The sequence below is a fragment of the Scyliorhinus canicula genome, chromosome 16 (assembly GCF_902713615.1).
Source record: "Scyliorhinus canicula chromosome 16, sScyCan1.1, whole genome shotgun sequence".
Classification (NCBI taxonomy): Eukaryota; Metazoa; Chordata; class Chondrichthyes; order Carcharhiniformes; family Scyliorhinidae; genus Scyliorhinus; species Scyliorhinus canicula.
Genome location: NC_052161.1, coordinates 141,992,571 through 142,009,866, shown reverse-complemented (window position 1 = coordinate 142,009,866; position 17,296 = coordinate 141,992,571). Strand labels below are relative to the sequence as shown.

The following is a 17,296-nucleotide window of genomic DNA, read 5'->3' as shown; positions in this document are numbered from 1 at the left end:
TTACACCCCACATCCATATCCTGACACCCCAGATCCATATCCTTACTGACACCCCACATCCATATCCTTCCTGACACCCCACATCCATATCCTTACTGACACCCCACATCCATATCCTTACACCCCACATCCATATCCTGACACCCCACATCCATATCCTTACTGACACCCCACATCCATATCCTTACTGACACCCCCACATCCATATCCTTACACCCCACATCCATATCCTTACTGACCCCCACATCCATATCCTTACTGACACCCCACATCCATATCCTTACTGACACCCCACATCCATATCCTTACACCCCATCCATATCCTTACTGACACCCCACATCCATATCCTTACTGACACCCCACATCCATATCCTTACACCCCACATCCATATCCTTACTGACGCCCCAGATCCATATCCTTACTGACACCCCACATCCATATCCTTACTGACACCCCACATCCATATCCTTACTGACACCCCACATCCATATCCTACTGACACCCCACATCCATATCCTTACTGACACCCCACATCCATATCCTTACTGACCCCACATCCATATCCTTACTGACACCCCCACATCCATATCCTTATGCACCCCACATCCATATCCTTACTTGACACCCCACATCCCATATCCTTACGACACCCACATCCATATCCTTACGCCCCACATCCATATCCTTACACCCCATCATATCCCTTACTGACACCCACATCCAAATCCTTAGCACCCCACATCCATATCCTTACTGACACCCCACATCCATATCCAGTAACACCCCACATCCATATCCTATACACCCCACATCCATATCCTTACTGACATCCCACCATCCATATCCTTACTGACACCCCACAATCCATATCCGTACTGACACCCCACAATCCATATCCTTACTGACACCCCACATCCATATCCTTACACCCCACATCCATATCCTTACCACACCCCACATCCATATCCTTACTGACACCCCACATCCATATCCTTACTGACACCCCACATCCATATCCTTACTGACACCCCACATCCATCCTTACTGACACCCCACATCCATATCCTTACACCCCACATCCATATCCTTACTGACACCCCACATCTATCCTTACTGACACCCCACATCCATATCCTTACCGACCCCCACATATCCTTACTGACACCCCACATCCATATCCTTACTGACACCCCATCCATATCCTTACCGACACCCCACATCCATATCCTTACTGACACCCCACATCCATATCCTTACACCCCACATCCATATCCTTACTGACACCCCACATCCATATCCTTACTGACACCCCACATCCATATCCTTACTGACACCCCACATCCATATCCTTACACCCCACATCCATATCCTTACTGACACCCCACATCCATATCCTTACTGACACCCCACATCCATATCCTTACTGACACCCCACATCCATATCCTTACACCCCAGATCCATATCCTTACTGACACCCCACATCCATATCCTTACTGACACCCCACATCCATATCCTTACACCCCACATCCATATCCTTACTGACACCCCACATCCATATCCTTACACCCCACATCCATATCCTTACACCCCACATCCATATACCTTACTGACACCCCACATCCATATCCTTACTGACACCCCACATCCATATCCTTGACACCCCACATCCACAACAATGTGGTTACCCATCGGCTCATTTGCAGGTCATATGTCATTGGAGGACATCTCTGGCTGATCGCCTCCTCAGCCACACGTTTTCACATTTGGTCATTCGAGGAGGAGGGTGACAGTGGGTAGAGACCGAGAGAAGCAGCGTTGGAACATTTCCTGACCAACCCCAAGATCATTGAGATAGTTTACTGCGGAGATCAGGAATCAAGCCGATACCTGGGTCTGTTTGGCTCACATTCAGAGAATTACAATGGAACATAAACAGAAAATCATATTCAGCAAGTAAGCAACACCCAAGGAGACAGAAACAATTAGCGGTTCATGTCAAAGAGCATTTAGCAGTTCTGACAAAGAGTCATTGACTCTTCACTCGATCTTTCCCTCTCTGCAGATACTGCCTATTTGATGGAATTGCCTGACCTGCTGAGTATTTTCAGCATTTTATGACTTTATTTCAGATTTCCAGCATCTGCAGCATTTACTTTAATAAAAAGTGAAGGTAGCTTTGTTTGATTTTTTTAAAAAAAAATGATTAATGTTGGCCTGTGTGCTGCTGATTGGTGTGATTGCAGCGATATCACTGAGCTGCCAATAGTGATATAGCCTCCTGTCTCTCACAACACAATCCCATGGGAACAATGTCCCCTTTAAGAAAAACAAACTATGTCAGGATTAAATTTGGAGTCCAAAATTCAGACGATGGCTTACTCCAGTAAGTTACGCCATGGATGAATTTTCGATTGATTCTTTCATTATATTCAAACAGGAGTCATGGAGCTGCTGTGGCAAAGACACTGGAACGAGGAGAGAATTTGTAGCAGATGTGGCAACAGCAATGCAGAAACTTGCAGGTTTCTGCTGAATCTTTCTACTTGCACTTGTGGACATAGTAGCCTGTCACATAACCGATGATGAAGATGATCCAAAAGACAGCGATTCCTCCAAGTACTTTCATCACGATGCCTAGTTTTCCAGTGCAAATTTATTAAATATCCTGAAAAGAGAAATGGACAATAAGATGCTCAATCTTTGAATCAGATCATCATTACAAGCACTGGCAAGACTGTTGAAGGAATAGCTGTCAGCACACAGGAACACAGGCAGCTCATTACAACAACTAACCCTTAAAGTGCTGGCAGGTTCTGGGGAAAGAGTAAAAAGTTCCTGTAGTTTAGATCAGGTATTTTGTCATTGAAAATATACACTACCGAACTGTTCCCACTGTGATGAATGTAGAGAACTTTAAATACATTGGGCGCGATTCACCGCACTCCCGACGGTGCGGAGAATAGCGTGGCTCGTAAAATTTTACGGCCACGCTGTTCCGACGCCCTCCCGCTGTTCTCCCCCCCCCCCCCCCACGCCCGACTCCCGATACGAATCGCTGCCGCCGTTTTTTTACGGCCGGCAGCGATTCTCAGCTGATGGATGGGCCGAGTTCCCAGCCCTTTACGGCTGTTTTTACGAACGGCAAACACACCTGGTCTGGCCGTTCGTAAAAACGGCCGTAAAGTCCCGATTTTTAAAACCATGGCACCGATTGACACGGCAGTACCACGGCCGTGCCAAGGGTGCCATGGGCCCGCGATCGGTGCCCACCGATCGCGGGCAGCGGGCCCGATGCCCGCACACTCTTTGTCCCTCCGCCGCCCCGCTGTATCACTTCGCGGCGGCTGAAGGGCATCCCGGCCCGCGCATGCGCGGTTTCGCGCAATGCGCGATGACGTCATCCACGCATGCGCGGGTTGGAGTCTTCCAATCCGCGCATGCGCGGCTGACGTCATATGACGCGTCAGCCGGCGCTAACTCTGGCAAGCGGGCTTAACGAAATTCGTTAAGCCCGCGATGCCGGAGTTTACGGCGTCGGCATGCTAGCCCCGACCGGGACCAGAATCGGTTCCCGGTCGGGAAGGGGGGGCTGGCGTCAAACCCGCCCGGATTGACGCCAGCCTTACGATTTCTCCCCATATGGAGAATCGCGCCCCAAGTTTCTGCCTGGCCAATCCACCTACCCGCACGTCTTTTTGGGTTGTGGGGGCGAGACCCACACTGACACGGAGAGAATGTCAAACTCCACACGGACAGTGACCCAGAGCCAGGATCGAACCTGAGACCTCGGCGCCATGAGGCAACAGGGCTAACCACTGTGTCACCGTACCGCCCACATTTGATGGAACAAGCCTACCCCCTACCCACAAACTGTTCCTTTCTGAGCAGATGGTGGATTATGGAATAATTTTATTTGAAATTAGTTTTACCTTTTACAGCCTGTTGCTTCTGTAGCAGAGATGCTAATGGTGACCTGTTCCTGCGCATTGTCATTCCATCGGCTATACTGCACGTCTGTGTCGTCAGTGTTCATTGTCATGTCCAGTTGGTGATGCTGAAAGAGCGGCCAAATCTGTTACAACACAAAACGGTGCCGTTTGTGCACTTTTAGTTAATGTGAGTTGAGAACCAATTATTTCTAAGGCAGCACGCTCTGGTTAGCTAAACAACATCAGCAGAATGTAATTTAGTAACACCCCCCATCCCCCCTCCACCTCCCTCCACCAGCCTGCATTCAGGGTGGAACATGGTCAATCCACATCTCAATTCCATCAGCTGCTTTGATGTTAATACCCTCAGTATTCTCATCTCACAGCTTTCCTTAGTTACAGTTGTAGAGTTTTACAGCACAAAAGAGGCCCTTCGCCCATTACGGCTGTACTGGCCATCAAGCACCTACCTATTGTGATCCCATTTTCCAGAGCTTAGCCCGGAGATTTCCAGGCTCTGGCATTTCACGTGCTCATCTGACTGCTTCTTAAGTTTGAGGCTTCCCACCTCTACCACGCTTTCAGTCAGTGAGTTTCAAACTCCAACCGCCCTCTGGGTGAAAAGCTTTTGCTCAAATCCCCTGGAAATCTCCTGGCCTGACCTTAAATCCATGCCCTAGTTATTGACCCCTCTACTAAGGGGAAACATTCCTTCCTATGTACCCTTTCTATGTTCCTGATTATATTGTACAACTCAAACCAGGTCGCCTCCTCAACTTCTCTGCTCTAAGGGAAACAACCTCGGCCTCTCTTCATAGCTGAAACTCTCCAGTCCAGATAGCATCCTGGTGAATCTCCTCTGCACCCTCTCCAGTACAATCACATCCTTCCTATTGTGCGGGGCAACTAAACCTGACCCAGTACTCCAGCCCAATGAGTGCTTTATGCAGATCCATCATAACCTCCTCCTTCACTTATATTCTGTGCCTCAGCTAATAAAGGCAAATATCCCATACATCTTCTTAACCACCTTACCTACCTCCCCTGCTGCCTTCAGGGGTCTTTGGACATGTTTCCCAAGGTCCCGTTGGTCCTCTGTACGTCCTAGTGTCCTACCGTTCATTCCTTTGCCTTGTCAGTCCTCCCAAAATGCATCACCTCACACTTCCCAGGGTTAAATTCCATTTGCCACTGTTCTGCCCATCTGAGCAGACCGTCTATATCGTCCTCCTCGCTGTTTACCCCACCACCAATTTTCTTGTCATCTGCAACTTACTGATCATAACTCCCATGTTTACATCTAGATCATTAATGTACACGAGAAACAGCAAGAGACCCACCCCGGTCAGGGACCCCACTGGGCACAGGCTTCCAGTCACAAAAACAACCACTGACCATCACCCTCTGCTTCCTACCACTGAGCCAATTTGAGATCCAGTTTTCCAAATTGCCCTGGATCCCATGGGCTCCTTGTTCAGTCTCCCATGCGGGGGACCTTGTCTAAAGCTTTACTGAAGTCCATATAGACTACATCAATCGCACTTCCCTCATCTACACACGCGGTCACCTCCGTAAAAAATTCTATCAAATTTTAGACATGATCTCCCTCTGACAAATCCATGCTGACTATCCTTGATTAACCCTTGCCTCTCCGAGTGGAGATTAATTCTATCCCTCATAATTCTTTATCATTGATTCTTTGTCCTCTTTCATGAATTTGAAGCTTTTAATATCTATGCATTTGCAGGATTTTTTTAAACTGTCAAGGCATAAATACATGTGATTCAAAAACTTGAGGTCCGATCTAATGACTGTGTTGCGCCCGGCACAGATCCGTGCGAGCCCGTTAGTTCGTGGGAGAGGCCGAAATCGGGGTCCACCGCAGGCGGCTATCAGTTTCCGATCTAATCAGCCCGCTCCCATTGGTGGGTTCTGGATCTCACCAATAGTCAATTATTACACCAATTTCCTTATCGTTAATGGATCGGACCCCCTATAGAATGGCCTCCCGTGATATAACCGGCTCCCCAGTGAGCGATCACATAGGCGCCCTTCAGCACACCTATTTAGCTATTGTTGTATTTCTTGTATAGGTCTGGGTCGCTTGTCTTGAACGCATCAGATCTAGCCTTCAGTAGGGAGTAAATCTCCCGATTAAACCATAGTTCCCAGTCGGGGAACATCCATGCTACTTTCTTTGGCATGCAATCTTCTACACTCTTGCTGCTGAAGTCTGTGATAGTGGTGGCAGACTCGTATAGCTTAGCTGCTGTAAGGAGAGAGTACAAGTTGGCTTGGATGCTGGTAGCGTTGTTACACTATTGGCTGTGTACTGTTTGATGTCTGGAGGCTGTGTGTTTGTTAGCTGCAGCCCCTTTTGTCTGCGGTCTGGAATCCAGAAAGGAGTGTTCTTCCGCCGCCATGCTTTGCGGTTGGGAGCTCCAGGAATGGCAGAAAGTGCGGGTTGGCTCAAATGCTGGTAACTTTGTTATATTGTTGACTATTAATGTCTAACATCTGGAGGCTGTGAGTTTGTTAGCCGCAGCCCCATTTGTCTGCAGTTTTGAATCTGGAAAGGGATGTTCACTTGCTCTTCCACCATGCCCTGGGAGCTGCAAGGAGGGAAGAGAGCACGTGTTGACGTGGATGCTGGTGACTTCGTTATGTTGCTGGATGTTTAATGTTTAATGTCTGGAGGCTGTGTGTTTGCTAGCCGCAGCCCCTTTTGTCTAGGGTTTAGAATTCAGAAAGAGGTGTCCACTTGCTCTTCCACCATGCGCTGTAGCTGGGACCTGGAGGAAAGGGAGAGAGTACGAATTGACTTGGATGCTGGTGGCTTCACTATATTGTTGACTGTTTACTGTTTTTTGCCTGGAGGCTGAGTGTTTTTTAGCCACAGCCCCTTTGGTCTGTGGTCTGGAATCTGGAAAGGGGCATTCACTCGCCCTTCCACCATGCCCTATGGCTGGGAGCTGGAAGGAGAGAAAGTTCACGTTGGCCCGGATGTTGGTAACCTTGCTATACTGTTGACTGTTTCATGTTTGGAAGCTGAGTGTTTATCAGCTGCAGCCCCTTTTGTCTGTGGCGGGAGTCCAGAAAGGGGCGTTATTTGCTCTGCAACGCTCTGCGTCAGCGTGACCTTCCGGCTGGTCTGCTGCTGGGAGCTGCGGAGGGGGAGAGAGCGGTGAGAGGGGGAGAGAGAGCGGTGAGAGGGGGAGAGAGAGCAGTGGGAGGGGGGAGAGAGCGGTGAGAGGGGAGAGAGCGGTGAGAGGGGGAGTGAGCGGCGGGCAGGCTGATTCGGATGCTGGTACCTCCTTTGGATTTGGCTCCTGTTTAAAGTGTATTTGTTTTCCTTGCGAATCTACACTGTTGTGGTTATGCATTTGCACTGATATTGTATAGTGTGTAGGTATACAGCATGATACCGTTTCCTTGTAGATTCATGGTTAGTGTGATATGTGGAAGCTTAATAATCAAATATTCCCAGGTGGATTCCCGTGGGTAGACATGGTATCTCACTGTCAGGAAACCCAATCAGACCGTGAGGCACGGACACTCTGCCTGAACCCTGAAGGTGCCAATACCACAGCGGCAGCAGCCAACAATCAAACAGCCAGGAGCTGGCTTCCAGTACTGGGAATATCCCCACCACCAGAGGGTGCATGTGTGTGGATCAGAGAGAACCCGAGCCCGGTCCAAGTAATGCTCCCAGTAGGGGTCAGGGTCTGGGATCTAGGTCTGGGTTAGGGGGTCAGGGGTCAGGGGTTTGGGTCTGGGGTCCGGGTCCGGGGTCTGGGGTCAGGGGTCTGGGATTGGGTTAGGGGTCTGGGGTCCGGGTCTGGGGTCCGGGGTCTGGGTCTGGGGTCCGGGGTCTGGGTCTGGGGTCCGGGTCTGGGCTCCGGGTCTGGGCTCCGGGTCTGGGGTCCGGGGTCTGGGTCTGGGCTCCGGGTCTGGGGTCTGGGTCTGGGTTAGGGGATCAGGGGTCAGGGGTTTGGGTCTGGGTCCTGGTCTGGGGTCAGGGGTCCGGGATTGGGTTAGGGGTCCGGGGTTTGGGTCTGGGTCAGGGGTCCGGGGTCAGGGGTTTGGGTCTGGGTCCGGGTACGGGGTCTGGGTACGGGGTCTGGGTCCGGGTCTGGGTACGGGGTCTGGGTACTGGGTCTGGGACCGGGGTCTGGGTCCGGGTCTGGGTCCGGGGTCTGGGTACGGGGCCTGGGTACGGGGTCTGGGTCCGGGGTCAGGGGTTTGGGTCTGGGGTCCGGGTCCGGGGTCAGGGGTTTGGGTCTGGGTCCGGTCCGGGGTCTGGGTCCGGGGTCTGGGTACGGGGTCTGGGTCCGGGGTCTGGGTCCGGGGTCAGGGGTTTGGGTCTGGGTCTGGGTACGGGGTCTGGGTACGGGGTCTGGGTACGGGGTCAGGGGTTTCGGTCCGGGGTCAGGGGTTTGGGTCTGGGTCCGGTCCGGGGTCCGGGTCCGGGTCTGGGTACGGGGTCTGGGTCCGGGGTCAGGGGTTTGGGTCTGGGGTCAGGGGTTTGGGTCTGGGTCCGGGTCCGGGTCTGGGTCCGGGTCTGGGTCCGGGTCAGGGGTTTGGGTCTGGGGTCCAGGTCCGGGTCTGGGTCCGGGGTCAGGGGTTTGGGTCTGGGTCCGGGTACGGGGGGGGTCTGGGTCCGGGGTCAGGGGTTTGGGTCCGGGGTCAGGGGTCTGGGTCTGGGTACGTCCGGGGTCTGGGTCCGGGTCTGGGGTCAGGGGTATGGGTACGGGGTCTGGGTACGGGTACGGGGTCTGGGTACGGGGTCTGGGTACGGGGTCAGGGGTTTGGGTCTGGGGTCCAGGTCCGGGGTCTGGGTCTGGGGTCCGGGTTTGGGATCCGGGTTTGGGGCCAGAGGTTTGGGTCTGGGTCCGGGATTGGGGTCAGGGGTCAGGGGTTTGGGTCTGGGGTCCGGGTCTGGGGTCTGGGTCTGGGGTCTGGGGTCCGGGTTTGGGGTCCGGGTTTGGGGTCAGGGGTCAGAGGTTTGGGTCTGGGTCAGGGGTCTGGGTCTGGGATACGGTCCGGGCTGGGTCTGGGGTCCGGGTTTCGGGTCGGGGTCAGGGGTTTGGTCTGGGTCCGGGATTGGGGGTCAGGGGTTTGGGTCTGGGTCCGGGATTGGGGGTCAGGGGTTTGGGTCTGGGTCCGGGATTGGGGGTCAGGGTTTGGGTCTGGGTCCGGGATTGGGGGTCAGGGGTTTGGGTCTGGGTCCGGATTGGGGGTCAGGGTTTGGGTCTGGGGTCCGGGTCCAGGGTCTGGGTCCGGGTTTGGGGTCCGGGTTTGGGGTCAGGGGTCAGAGGTTTGGGTCTGGGTCCGGGGTCAGGTGTCAGGGGTCTGGGTCTGGGATCCAGGTCTGGGGTTAGGGGATCAGGGTCAGTGGTTTGGGTCTGGGGTCCGGTCCAGGGTCTGGGGTCTCGGTCCGGGCTTGGGGTCAGAGGTCAGTGGTTTGGGTCTGGGGTCCGGGTCCAGGGTCTGGGTCTGGTATCCGGTCTGGGGTCTGGATTTGGGGTCCGGGTTTGGGGTCAGGGGTCAGAGATTTGGGTCTGGGTCTGGGGTCAGGGATCTGGGTCTGGGTCTGGCACCCAGCGGTCACTGCTGTGGTCAGGGGTGCGTGTGCAGGGCAGGTTCCGCCAGCATAGCTGACCTGTTGGATGGCCCCCTGAGAGAAGGGGGGGAAATGTAAGGGTGGGGGGCCTGGGAGGCTGGAGCGGTAACAATTGTCGGTTTCTCACCTTCGCCAATTCCTCACCGATACCATGCGGCATCATTGACAGAGGCCCGAGGCACAGCCCACACCCTAAGGACCCGCCTGCCCATCATGCTGGGGAGGGACCCAGAGGGGTAGGCCAGCAATGGCCCAAAGTGTACGGTGTCGCCGGTCGCTGGCGGAGATGTCGGAGAGCAGTGCCGCAGGAGCTCCGCCTCACTAGAGGACGGTGCAGCACCAGTGCCCTGGCCTTGCGGACATGGCACCACATGGAGGAGGAGGAGGATCTGCCCCCGGTGGCCGTCAAGGTCATCACAGCTCTGAACTTTTATGCTTCGGGTTCATTCCAGGGTGCGAGCGGGTCCTGTGTGGCATTCCCGGGGTCACGGATGTCCTGTTTGCCCAGCCAACACATAAACATTGACCTGGACCAAACCCTTCAAGGTGCCCGGGCACCAAGAATCTCCTCCATCACCGCGATGCCCCTGTCCAGGGGTAATAAATGGTGCCCATACCGCCTTGCGCATGCCAGGGCAACAGGGAGTGCCCTTCATTAACTGGAAGGGGTTCCACTCCCCGATATCCAGCTCATGTGTGACCACCACCTCCGGATCATGCAGGTGTGTGCACGGTCCCCAGGGAGTGTTCCGGACAGCTACATCCTGGGACACTCGGAGACCCACAGGATGACGGGCTGGGTCTTGGGGGGGTAAGGGGTACCAGCTGAGGTCCTGGCCAGTGACGCCACTCCAGAGGCCGGAGACCGATGCAGAGACCTGATCTAACATGGCCCATGTGGCCACCCAGGCTGTCATTGAGAGGCACATCAGACTGCCCAAATGCCGTTCTGATGCCTTGACCATTCTGGAGGTGTCCTGCAGTACACCTCTCCCCCCACCCCCTCCCCAGAGGGTCTCCCTCTCTGTGGGGGACTGCTCTGCCCTCCACTACATGGCACAGCAGCCAGGCGACCAGTTGGAGGAGGAGGAGGGCCATGCGGCCTCATCTCAGGAGGAGGGGCCTGGCCAGGAGGGGTGGATGACGAGGCCAGGGAGACCCCGGGGGAGCAGCCAAAGGATGGAGGACAGGCAGCAATGGTGAGGGTCCGGAATGCCGGCGGGCCAGGGAAGCCCCCATCCTCGCCCGTGTCTCATAGGATCTGGCTTCATCTGTCATTCCACCCCCCCCCCCCACCCCCTCACCTATCCTCCCCCTCCCAACGCACCTGTCCTCTCCCAACCGTTCCCCCACCCCCCTTCCACCTTTGTCAGGATCGGGGGGACTCGAGAGAGCTGGTGACTGCTCCGTTACTCCCTCTTCCCGGACGGTGCCCGGAGGGCCCTGAGGAACTTTGGGATGGAGGGGCCCTGTGTCACCTGACTCTGCCAGTCCTTTCGGCTCCCCATTGTCTGCATCATGGTGTCAACGCCCTCAGCGATGCCCCCTTGTGGCCGGGCCATGCTCCGCAGCGTCTCGGCAATATCCGACTTGCATCAGGGACATGTCCCAGCGACTGGAACTGTTGTCAAGACCCTCAGCCATGGCACCAACTGCGCCACACCTTGGACACCTTCACTCACGCTGCCGACATCGTGCACCAAGCTCTCCCCTCCGGTCGCCACCCCAACAGTGTTGGCCTCGATGTCGCACATTGCCGCCGCCATCTCCTTCACCTTAGCCTCTGGGACTCCTCCAAACAACCATGGACCCACTGGAGTGTCGCTGACATCTCCCTCTGAATATCCCGGCCGCACCCTAACGTCTCCTTCAGCGCCGGGCAAACCTGTTCCAGAGGCTCAGCATCAGCTGGGACCCAGCTGGGTCCTCGGATCCAGCAGCCCTCCGACTGCTGTCTGGCCCCGGGGGGGGGTTCCTGCCTCCACCTGATGTACATCAGTAACTGTGTGGTACAGGGGGATGGACCTGGCCATCTCCGCTGGGCGTGGGTGAGTTGTGGTGGTGGGTGCCAGGGCGTGCTTGGGCACAGTATTGGGTGCAGTATTGTGCTGGAGGGGGCAATGCCAACCACTGGCTTGTTGAGGGGGCATGGGGTGGCAGGGAGGACCGGTGCCAGGGGGCTGATACCAACTCACCCATGCTACCCGGTGAAAGTCTTACGGCACTGGGTGGCAGTCCCCTTGGTCACTGTCCTTGCGCTGACAGCCGCTGCCACTATCTCCCAGGCGGCACCGTCTGACCTGTGGCTGACCCTCCGACCCCCTGGAAGGAACAGGTGACCCGTCTCAACTCCACCGCAGTCTGGCCAAGTCGGCATCTCCGAATCGTGGGACTGGTCTGCGTGGTGGCATGGCTGCGCGCTGGGGTTTGCTCGGAGGGAAAGGTTTAATAGCTGCTCCCCCTTGTGAGCAGGAAGCTGCTGGGCACGGTCCCGGCGAATCAGCTGGTGGGGAAACCATCTTCCCGTCAAGCCCATGGGGCATCATTACCGGCCCTAATTGACGTTAGGCACCGGTCGCAGTCTCGCTGGTGGGACGTCGGTACCGCACTCCCCCTGTTAGATTGCGCCCTGAAGCAGGAAATCTGGGCAGGACTGGGAGAGTGTTGCATTGACAAATTAAACCTCGGTGTCCTTGTCTGTTGTAAACGATCCCACGACACAAAGTAAGAGCAGGGAAATTTTCCAGATGACTTAATGGCCGATATTTATTAACAGGCATCAGCAGAACTTACTAACTGGCTCTTTTTGCTGTTTGAGACTTTGCAGAATGCAAATTCCTGCTGTGCTTCTGGCATTTCAACAGACAGCACTTTGAAAAGTAATTAATTGGTAGTGAAGTGCTTCGAAACGGCCTGAAGCTGCGCAAGGCGGTGTATAAATCATGCTCCTTCTTTCTTTTTAAAAGTGATGTGGAGATGCCGGCGTTGGACTGGGGTGAGCACAGTAAGAAGTCTTACAACACCAGGTTAAAGCCCAACAGGTTTGTTTCAAACCGAGCTTTCGGAGCGCAGCTCCTTCCTCAGGTGAATGGAGAGGTATATTCCAGAAACATTTATATAGACAAAGTCAGAGATGCTGGACAATGCTTGGAATGCGAGCATTTGCGGGTAATCAAATCATTACAGATCCAGAGATAGGGGTAACCCCAGGTTAAAGAGGTGTGAATTGTCTCAAGCCAGAACAGTTGGTAGGATTTTGCAAGTCCAGGCCAGATGGTGGGGGGTGAATGTAATGCGACATGAATCCAAGATCCCGGTTGAGGCCGCACTCATGCGTGCGGAACTTAGCTATAAGTTTTTGCTCGGCAATTCTGCGTTGTCGCGTGTCCTGAAGACCGCCTTTATCCCTCTCCCTGGATCTATAATGATTTGATTACCTGCAAATGCTCGCATTCCAAGCATTGTCTGGCATCTCTTTTTTTTTTTTTTATAAATTTAGTGTACCCAATTCATTTTTTCCAATTAAGGGGCAATTTAGCGTGGCCAATCCACCTACCCTGCACATCTTTGGGTTGTGGGGGTGAAACCCCGCAAACACGGGGAGAATGTGCAAACTCCACACGGACAGTGACCCAGAGCCGGGATCGAACCTGGACCTTGGCGCCGTGAGGCTGCAGTGCTAACCCACTGCGCCACCGTGCTGCCGTCTGGCATCTCTGACTTTGTCTATATAAATGTTTCTGGAATATACCTGCGCTCCGAAAGCTCGTGTTTGAAACAAACCTGTTGGACTTTAACCTGGTGTTGTAAGACTTCTTACTGTGCTTTTTAAAAGTAGCAGCGATGTTAGTGAATGTTTTTTCCCTCCAAAACCCTCTGATTCCCACAGGTCCATCCGCCCCCCCTCACCGTTCTCCCCCACTCCAATTCGAACCCCCAAGAGGTGGATTCAATTCTGGCTTTCAATAATTATCTGAAAAGTAATTGAAGAACAAAAGGGAAGAGGTGAGACCAGCTCTTGCAGAGGCTAGCATGGACATGACAGGCTGAATAGCCTCCTTCTGTGTCTTGGCCATTCCATGTGTCAGGCACCCTGAGGTAAATTGCCTTCCTTCAATGTGGAGCCACAATTCTCTTCATTCATCAACTGAGGCAGTATCACAGTCGCAGCTGATTCGCAGAATCTAACCCCGCTCGTACACAGCTGATTCTGCAGAATCTAACCGCACTCGTATACAGCTAATTCTGCAGAATCTAACCCCGCTCGTATACAGCTGATTCTGCAGAATCTAACCCCGCTCGTATACAGCTGATTCTGCAGAATCTAACCGCACTCGTATACAGCTGATTCTGCAGAATCTAACCCCGCTCGTACACAGGTGATTCTGCAGAATCTAACCGCACTTGTACACAGGTGATTCTGCAGAATCTAACCACACTCGTATACAGCTGATTCTGCAGAATCTAACCGCACTTGTACACAGGTGATTCTGCAGAATCTAACCACACTCGTATACAGCTAATTCTGCAGAATCTAACCGCACTCGTACACAGGTGATTCTGCAGAATCTAACCGCACTCGTACACAGGTGATTCTGCAGAATCTAACCCCGCTCGTATACAGCTGATTCTGCAGAATCTAACCGCACTCGTACACAGGTGATTCTGCAGAATCTAACCCCGCTCGTATACAGCTGATTCTGCAGAATCTAACCGCACTCGTATACAGGTGATTCGGCAGAATCTAACCACACTCGTACAGCTGATTCTGCAGAATCTAACCGCACTCGTACACAGGTGATTCTGCAGAATCTAACCCCGCTCGTATACAGCTGATTCTGCAGAATCTAACCACACTCGTATACAGCTGATTCTGCAGAATCTAACCGCACTCGTACACGGGTGATTCTGCAGAATCTAACCCCGCTCGTATACAGCTGATTCTGCAGAATCTAACCGCACTCGTGTGGTGATATGATCTGCATACCTGTCTACCATTGGGCCAGAACGTCGGCTTACCATTGGCCCTGGTCGGTCATGTGCCTCTCGACCGATTGGCCGAGAGGCTGAGTTAACCACGCCTCTATTAATGAGGTATAAATGGTCAGACGCCTGACGATCGTCCTTTCCATTGTAGACGATCGCAGAGCTGTGTTCTAGTCTATTAAAGCCAGACTTTGGTAAATCACTTGCCTCGCGTACAATTGATGGTCCATCAATTTAATAGACTACGACTTTGAAGATGGAGTTCCGCATCAAGCCCGAATGCCTCCGCATCAGCCCGCAAACTCCGAACTCTGCAGAACTTTTCCGACTCTGGCTGACTTGCCTCGAAGGGTTCCTAGCATCTACAACCACCCCCCCCCACCGGGGCACAGAAACTGCACGTCCTCCACTCCAGCGTGGGTATCGACGCTTATGCAATAATCAAAGAGGAATGAATTATGATGACGCTATACAAAAGCTAAAAACAATTCATCAAACCGGTCAACAGGGTATTCGCTCGACATCTGCTGGCCACCAGAAAGCAGGTCCCCGGTGAGTCTCTAAGCCAATATGCCCGGGCCCTCTATGCCCTGGGGAGAAGTTGCTCCTGTGTAGCGGTCCGGCTACAGAGCACATGGAGCTACTGATCAGAGACGCTTACGTGGCTGGGATGCTGTCCCCCGTGATCCACCTCAACGGCCATGAGACGGACTGCCTGCTGGACTCCGGAGCACGGAAGCTTCGTTCACCCTGACATGGAAGTCATCCTCCGGATCCCCTCCCCGACGTGGCTGGTCACCCCCGGGCCCATCTTGCTCCGGAAGCTAACCGCACTGGTACACTGGTGATTCTGCAGAATGTACCACACTCGTACACAGCTGATTCTGCAGAATCTAACCACACTCGTACACGGGGGATTCTGCAGAATCTAACCGCACTCGTATACAGGTGATTCTGCAGAATCTAACCGCACTCGTATACAGGTGAATCTGCAGAATCTAACCCGCTCGTACACAGCTGATTCTGCAGAGTCTAACCGCACTCGTACACAGCTGATTCTGCAGAATCTAACCGCACTCGTATACAGGTCAGCAGCAGCCTGGCTGATACAAACGGACTTTAGTGTGGACTCTGGGTTGCCTCCTCTGGTCCGAGCAATTCCGAGAGGCTTTTTCACAAAACCAGTCCCTCTCCACTCGTCCTTGGGCGGAATCCCCCAACCTGCCCGTGGTGGATTTGGTGCCCGGCAGGCACTGGGCGGAATCCCCCAACCTGCCCGTGGTGGATTTGGTGCCCGGCAGGCACTGGGCGGAATCCCCAACCTGCCCGTTGTGGATTTGGTGCCCGGCAGGCACTGGGCGGAATCCCCCAACCTGCCCGTGGTGGATTTGGTGCCCGGCAGGCACTGGGCGGAATCCCCCAACCTGCCCGTGGTGGATTTGGTGCCCGGAGGCACTGGGCGGAATCCCCCAACCTGCCCGTGGTGGATTTGGTGCCCGGCAGGCACTGGGCGAATCCCCCAACCTGCCCGTGGTGGATTTGGTGCCCGGCAGGCACTGGGCGGAATCCCCCAACCTGCCCGTGGTGGATTTGGTGCCCGGCAGGCACTGGGCGGAATCCCCCAACCTGCCCGTGGTGGATTTGGTGCCTGGGAGGCACTGGGCGGAATCCCCCAACCTGCCCGTGGTGGATTTGGTGCCCGGCAGGCACTGGGCGGAATCCCCCAACCTGCCCGTGGTGGATTTGGTGCCCGGGAGGACGGTAAACCAGGCAGAAGCCAAAGGGCTGAATTCTCTGCACCTGACGCCGAAATCACGGCCGGCGCCGGGCGGAGAATCCATTTCCCCGCACGGAATCAGGAGTCTCCGGACCCCGAAAGGGGCGTACTCGGAAAGTACGCCGCACTGCAAAGCACCGAGCTGCGGCCATTGCCAGAGGCCCGCTCCGCCCCGATTGGCGTGGATCTAACGTGGTCCTGCCGGCCAGGATGACTGGCGTGACGTCTGTGGACTGAGTCCACAGCCACCCTGGTCGGGCACAGGCCGATAGGAGGGCAGGGGGGGGCCTTATACTCGGCCGGGCAATGTTCGGGGGCACGGCCAGGGTCAGTTGAGTGGCCGACCGGGGGGGGTCCATTTTCAGTATCCAGCTCTGTGGTCTGAGTCCGCCATGGAGCACGGTGTGGCCGCTGGACGCCGTCGCCGTGCACAGGCGCGGCCTCTGACCCAGAAGTGCGGGGGTCCGTACCTGCAGCAAAAGCTGCTAGATTCACGCCGGGTCCCTTCTAGCCCCCTGCAGGGCTGGGAATATGTGGCCCTTTCACATCAGTTTTTTTGTGGCGTGGAGACATAGTCCCAATAACGGAGAATCCAGCTGAAACGATGGAAACCTGTCAGCATGAAATCCAGTTGCAATTCTGCCAATAGTGGGTTAATAGCGGGTCGCTCTTCCCACTGGCTGCAGGCGTAAATCCCATTCGCAACTCACCAATGTTCATTGAAACAGCTGCCCTCCAGAATCCCATCAGGCCTGGTCAATTCTGCGTCTCGCCCAAGGAAATCACATCAGCGCCAGTCCTGATTGGTAAAGGATGGCATCCTCAGCTCACGAGAGACTTGAGGCCAGTACAATCGCAAAGCCTACCTGCTAGAGGGGCACACTGCTCCTGATGCAGCGCCCCCCAGTCTGCCGGGCAGACCAGTTCCTGCCTCCATCTCCATGCCAAGCTACATTGACTGCACCAGGCTGCTGGAC

At 54.5% G+C, this 17,296-nt stretch overlaps 1 protein-coding gene across 1 annotated transcript in view; it reads right to left on the bottom strand.

The window, feature by feature from the left end:
- Nucleotides 1-1,187: 1,187 nt before the first annotated feature.
- The window catches only part of smim1 (small integral membrane protein 1), a 39,936-nt gene continuing 23,827 nt past the window's right edge, over nucleotides 1,188-17,296 (bottom strand). Inside the window, 4 exon segments of the mRNA XM_038774104.1 lie at nucleotides 1,188-1,563; nucleotides 1,607-2,648; nucleotides 2,651-2,669; nucleotides 3,934-4,058. Coding sequence (XP_038630032.1) covers nucleotides 2,544-2,648; nucleotides 2,651-2,669; nucleotides 3,934-4,043 — 234 coding nt within the window. The 5' untranslated portion in view covers nucleotides 4,044-4,058 and the 3' untranslated portion in view covers nucleotides 1,188-1,563; nucleotides 1,607-2,543.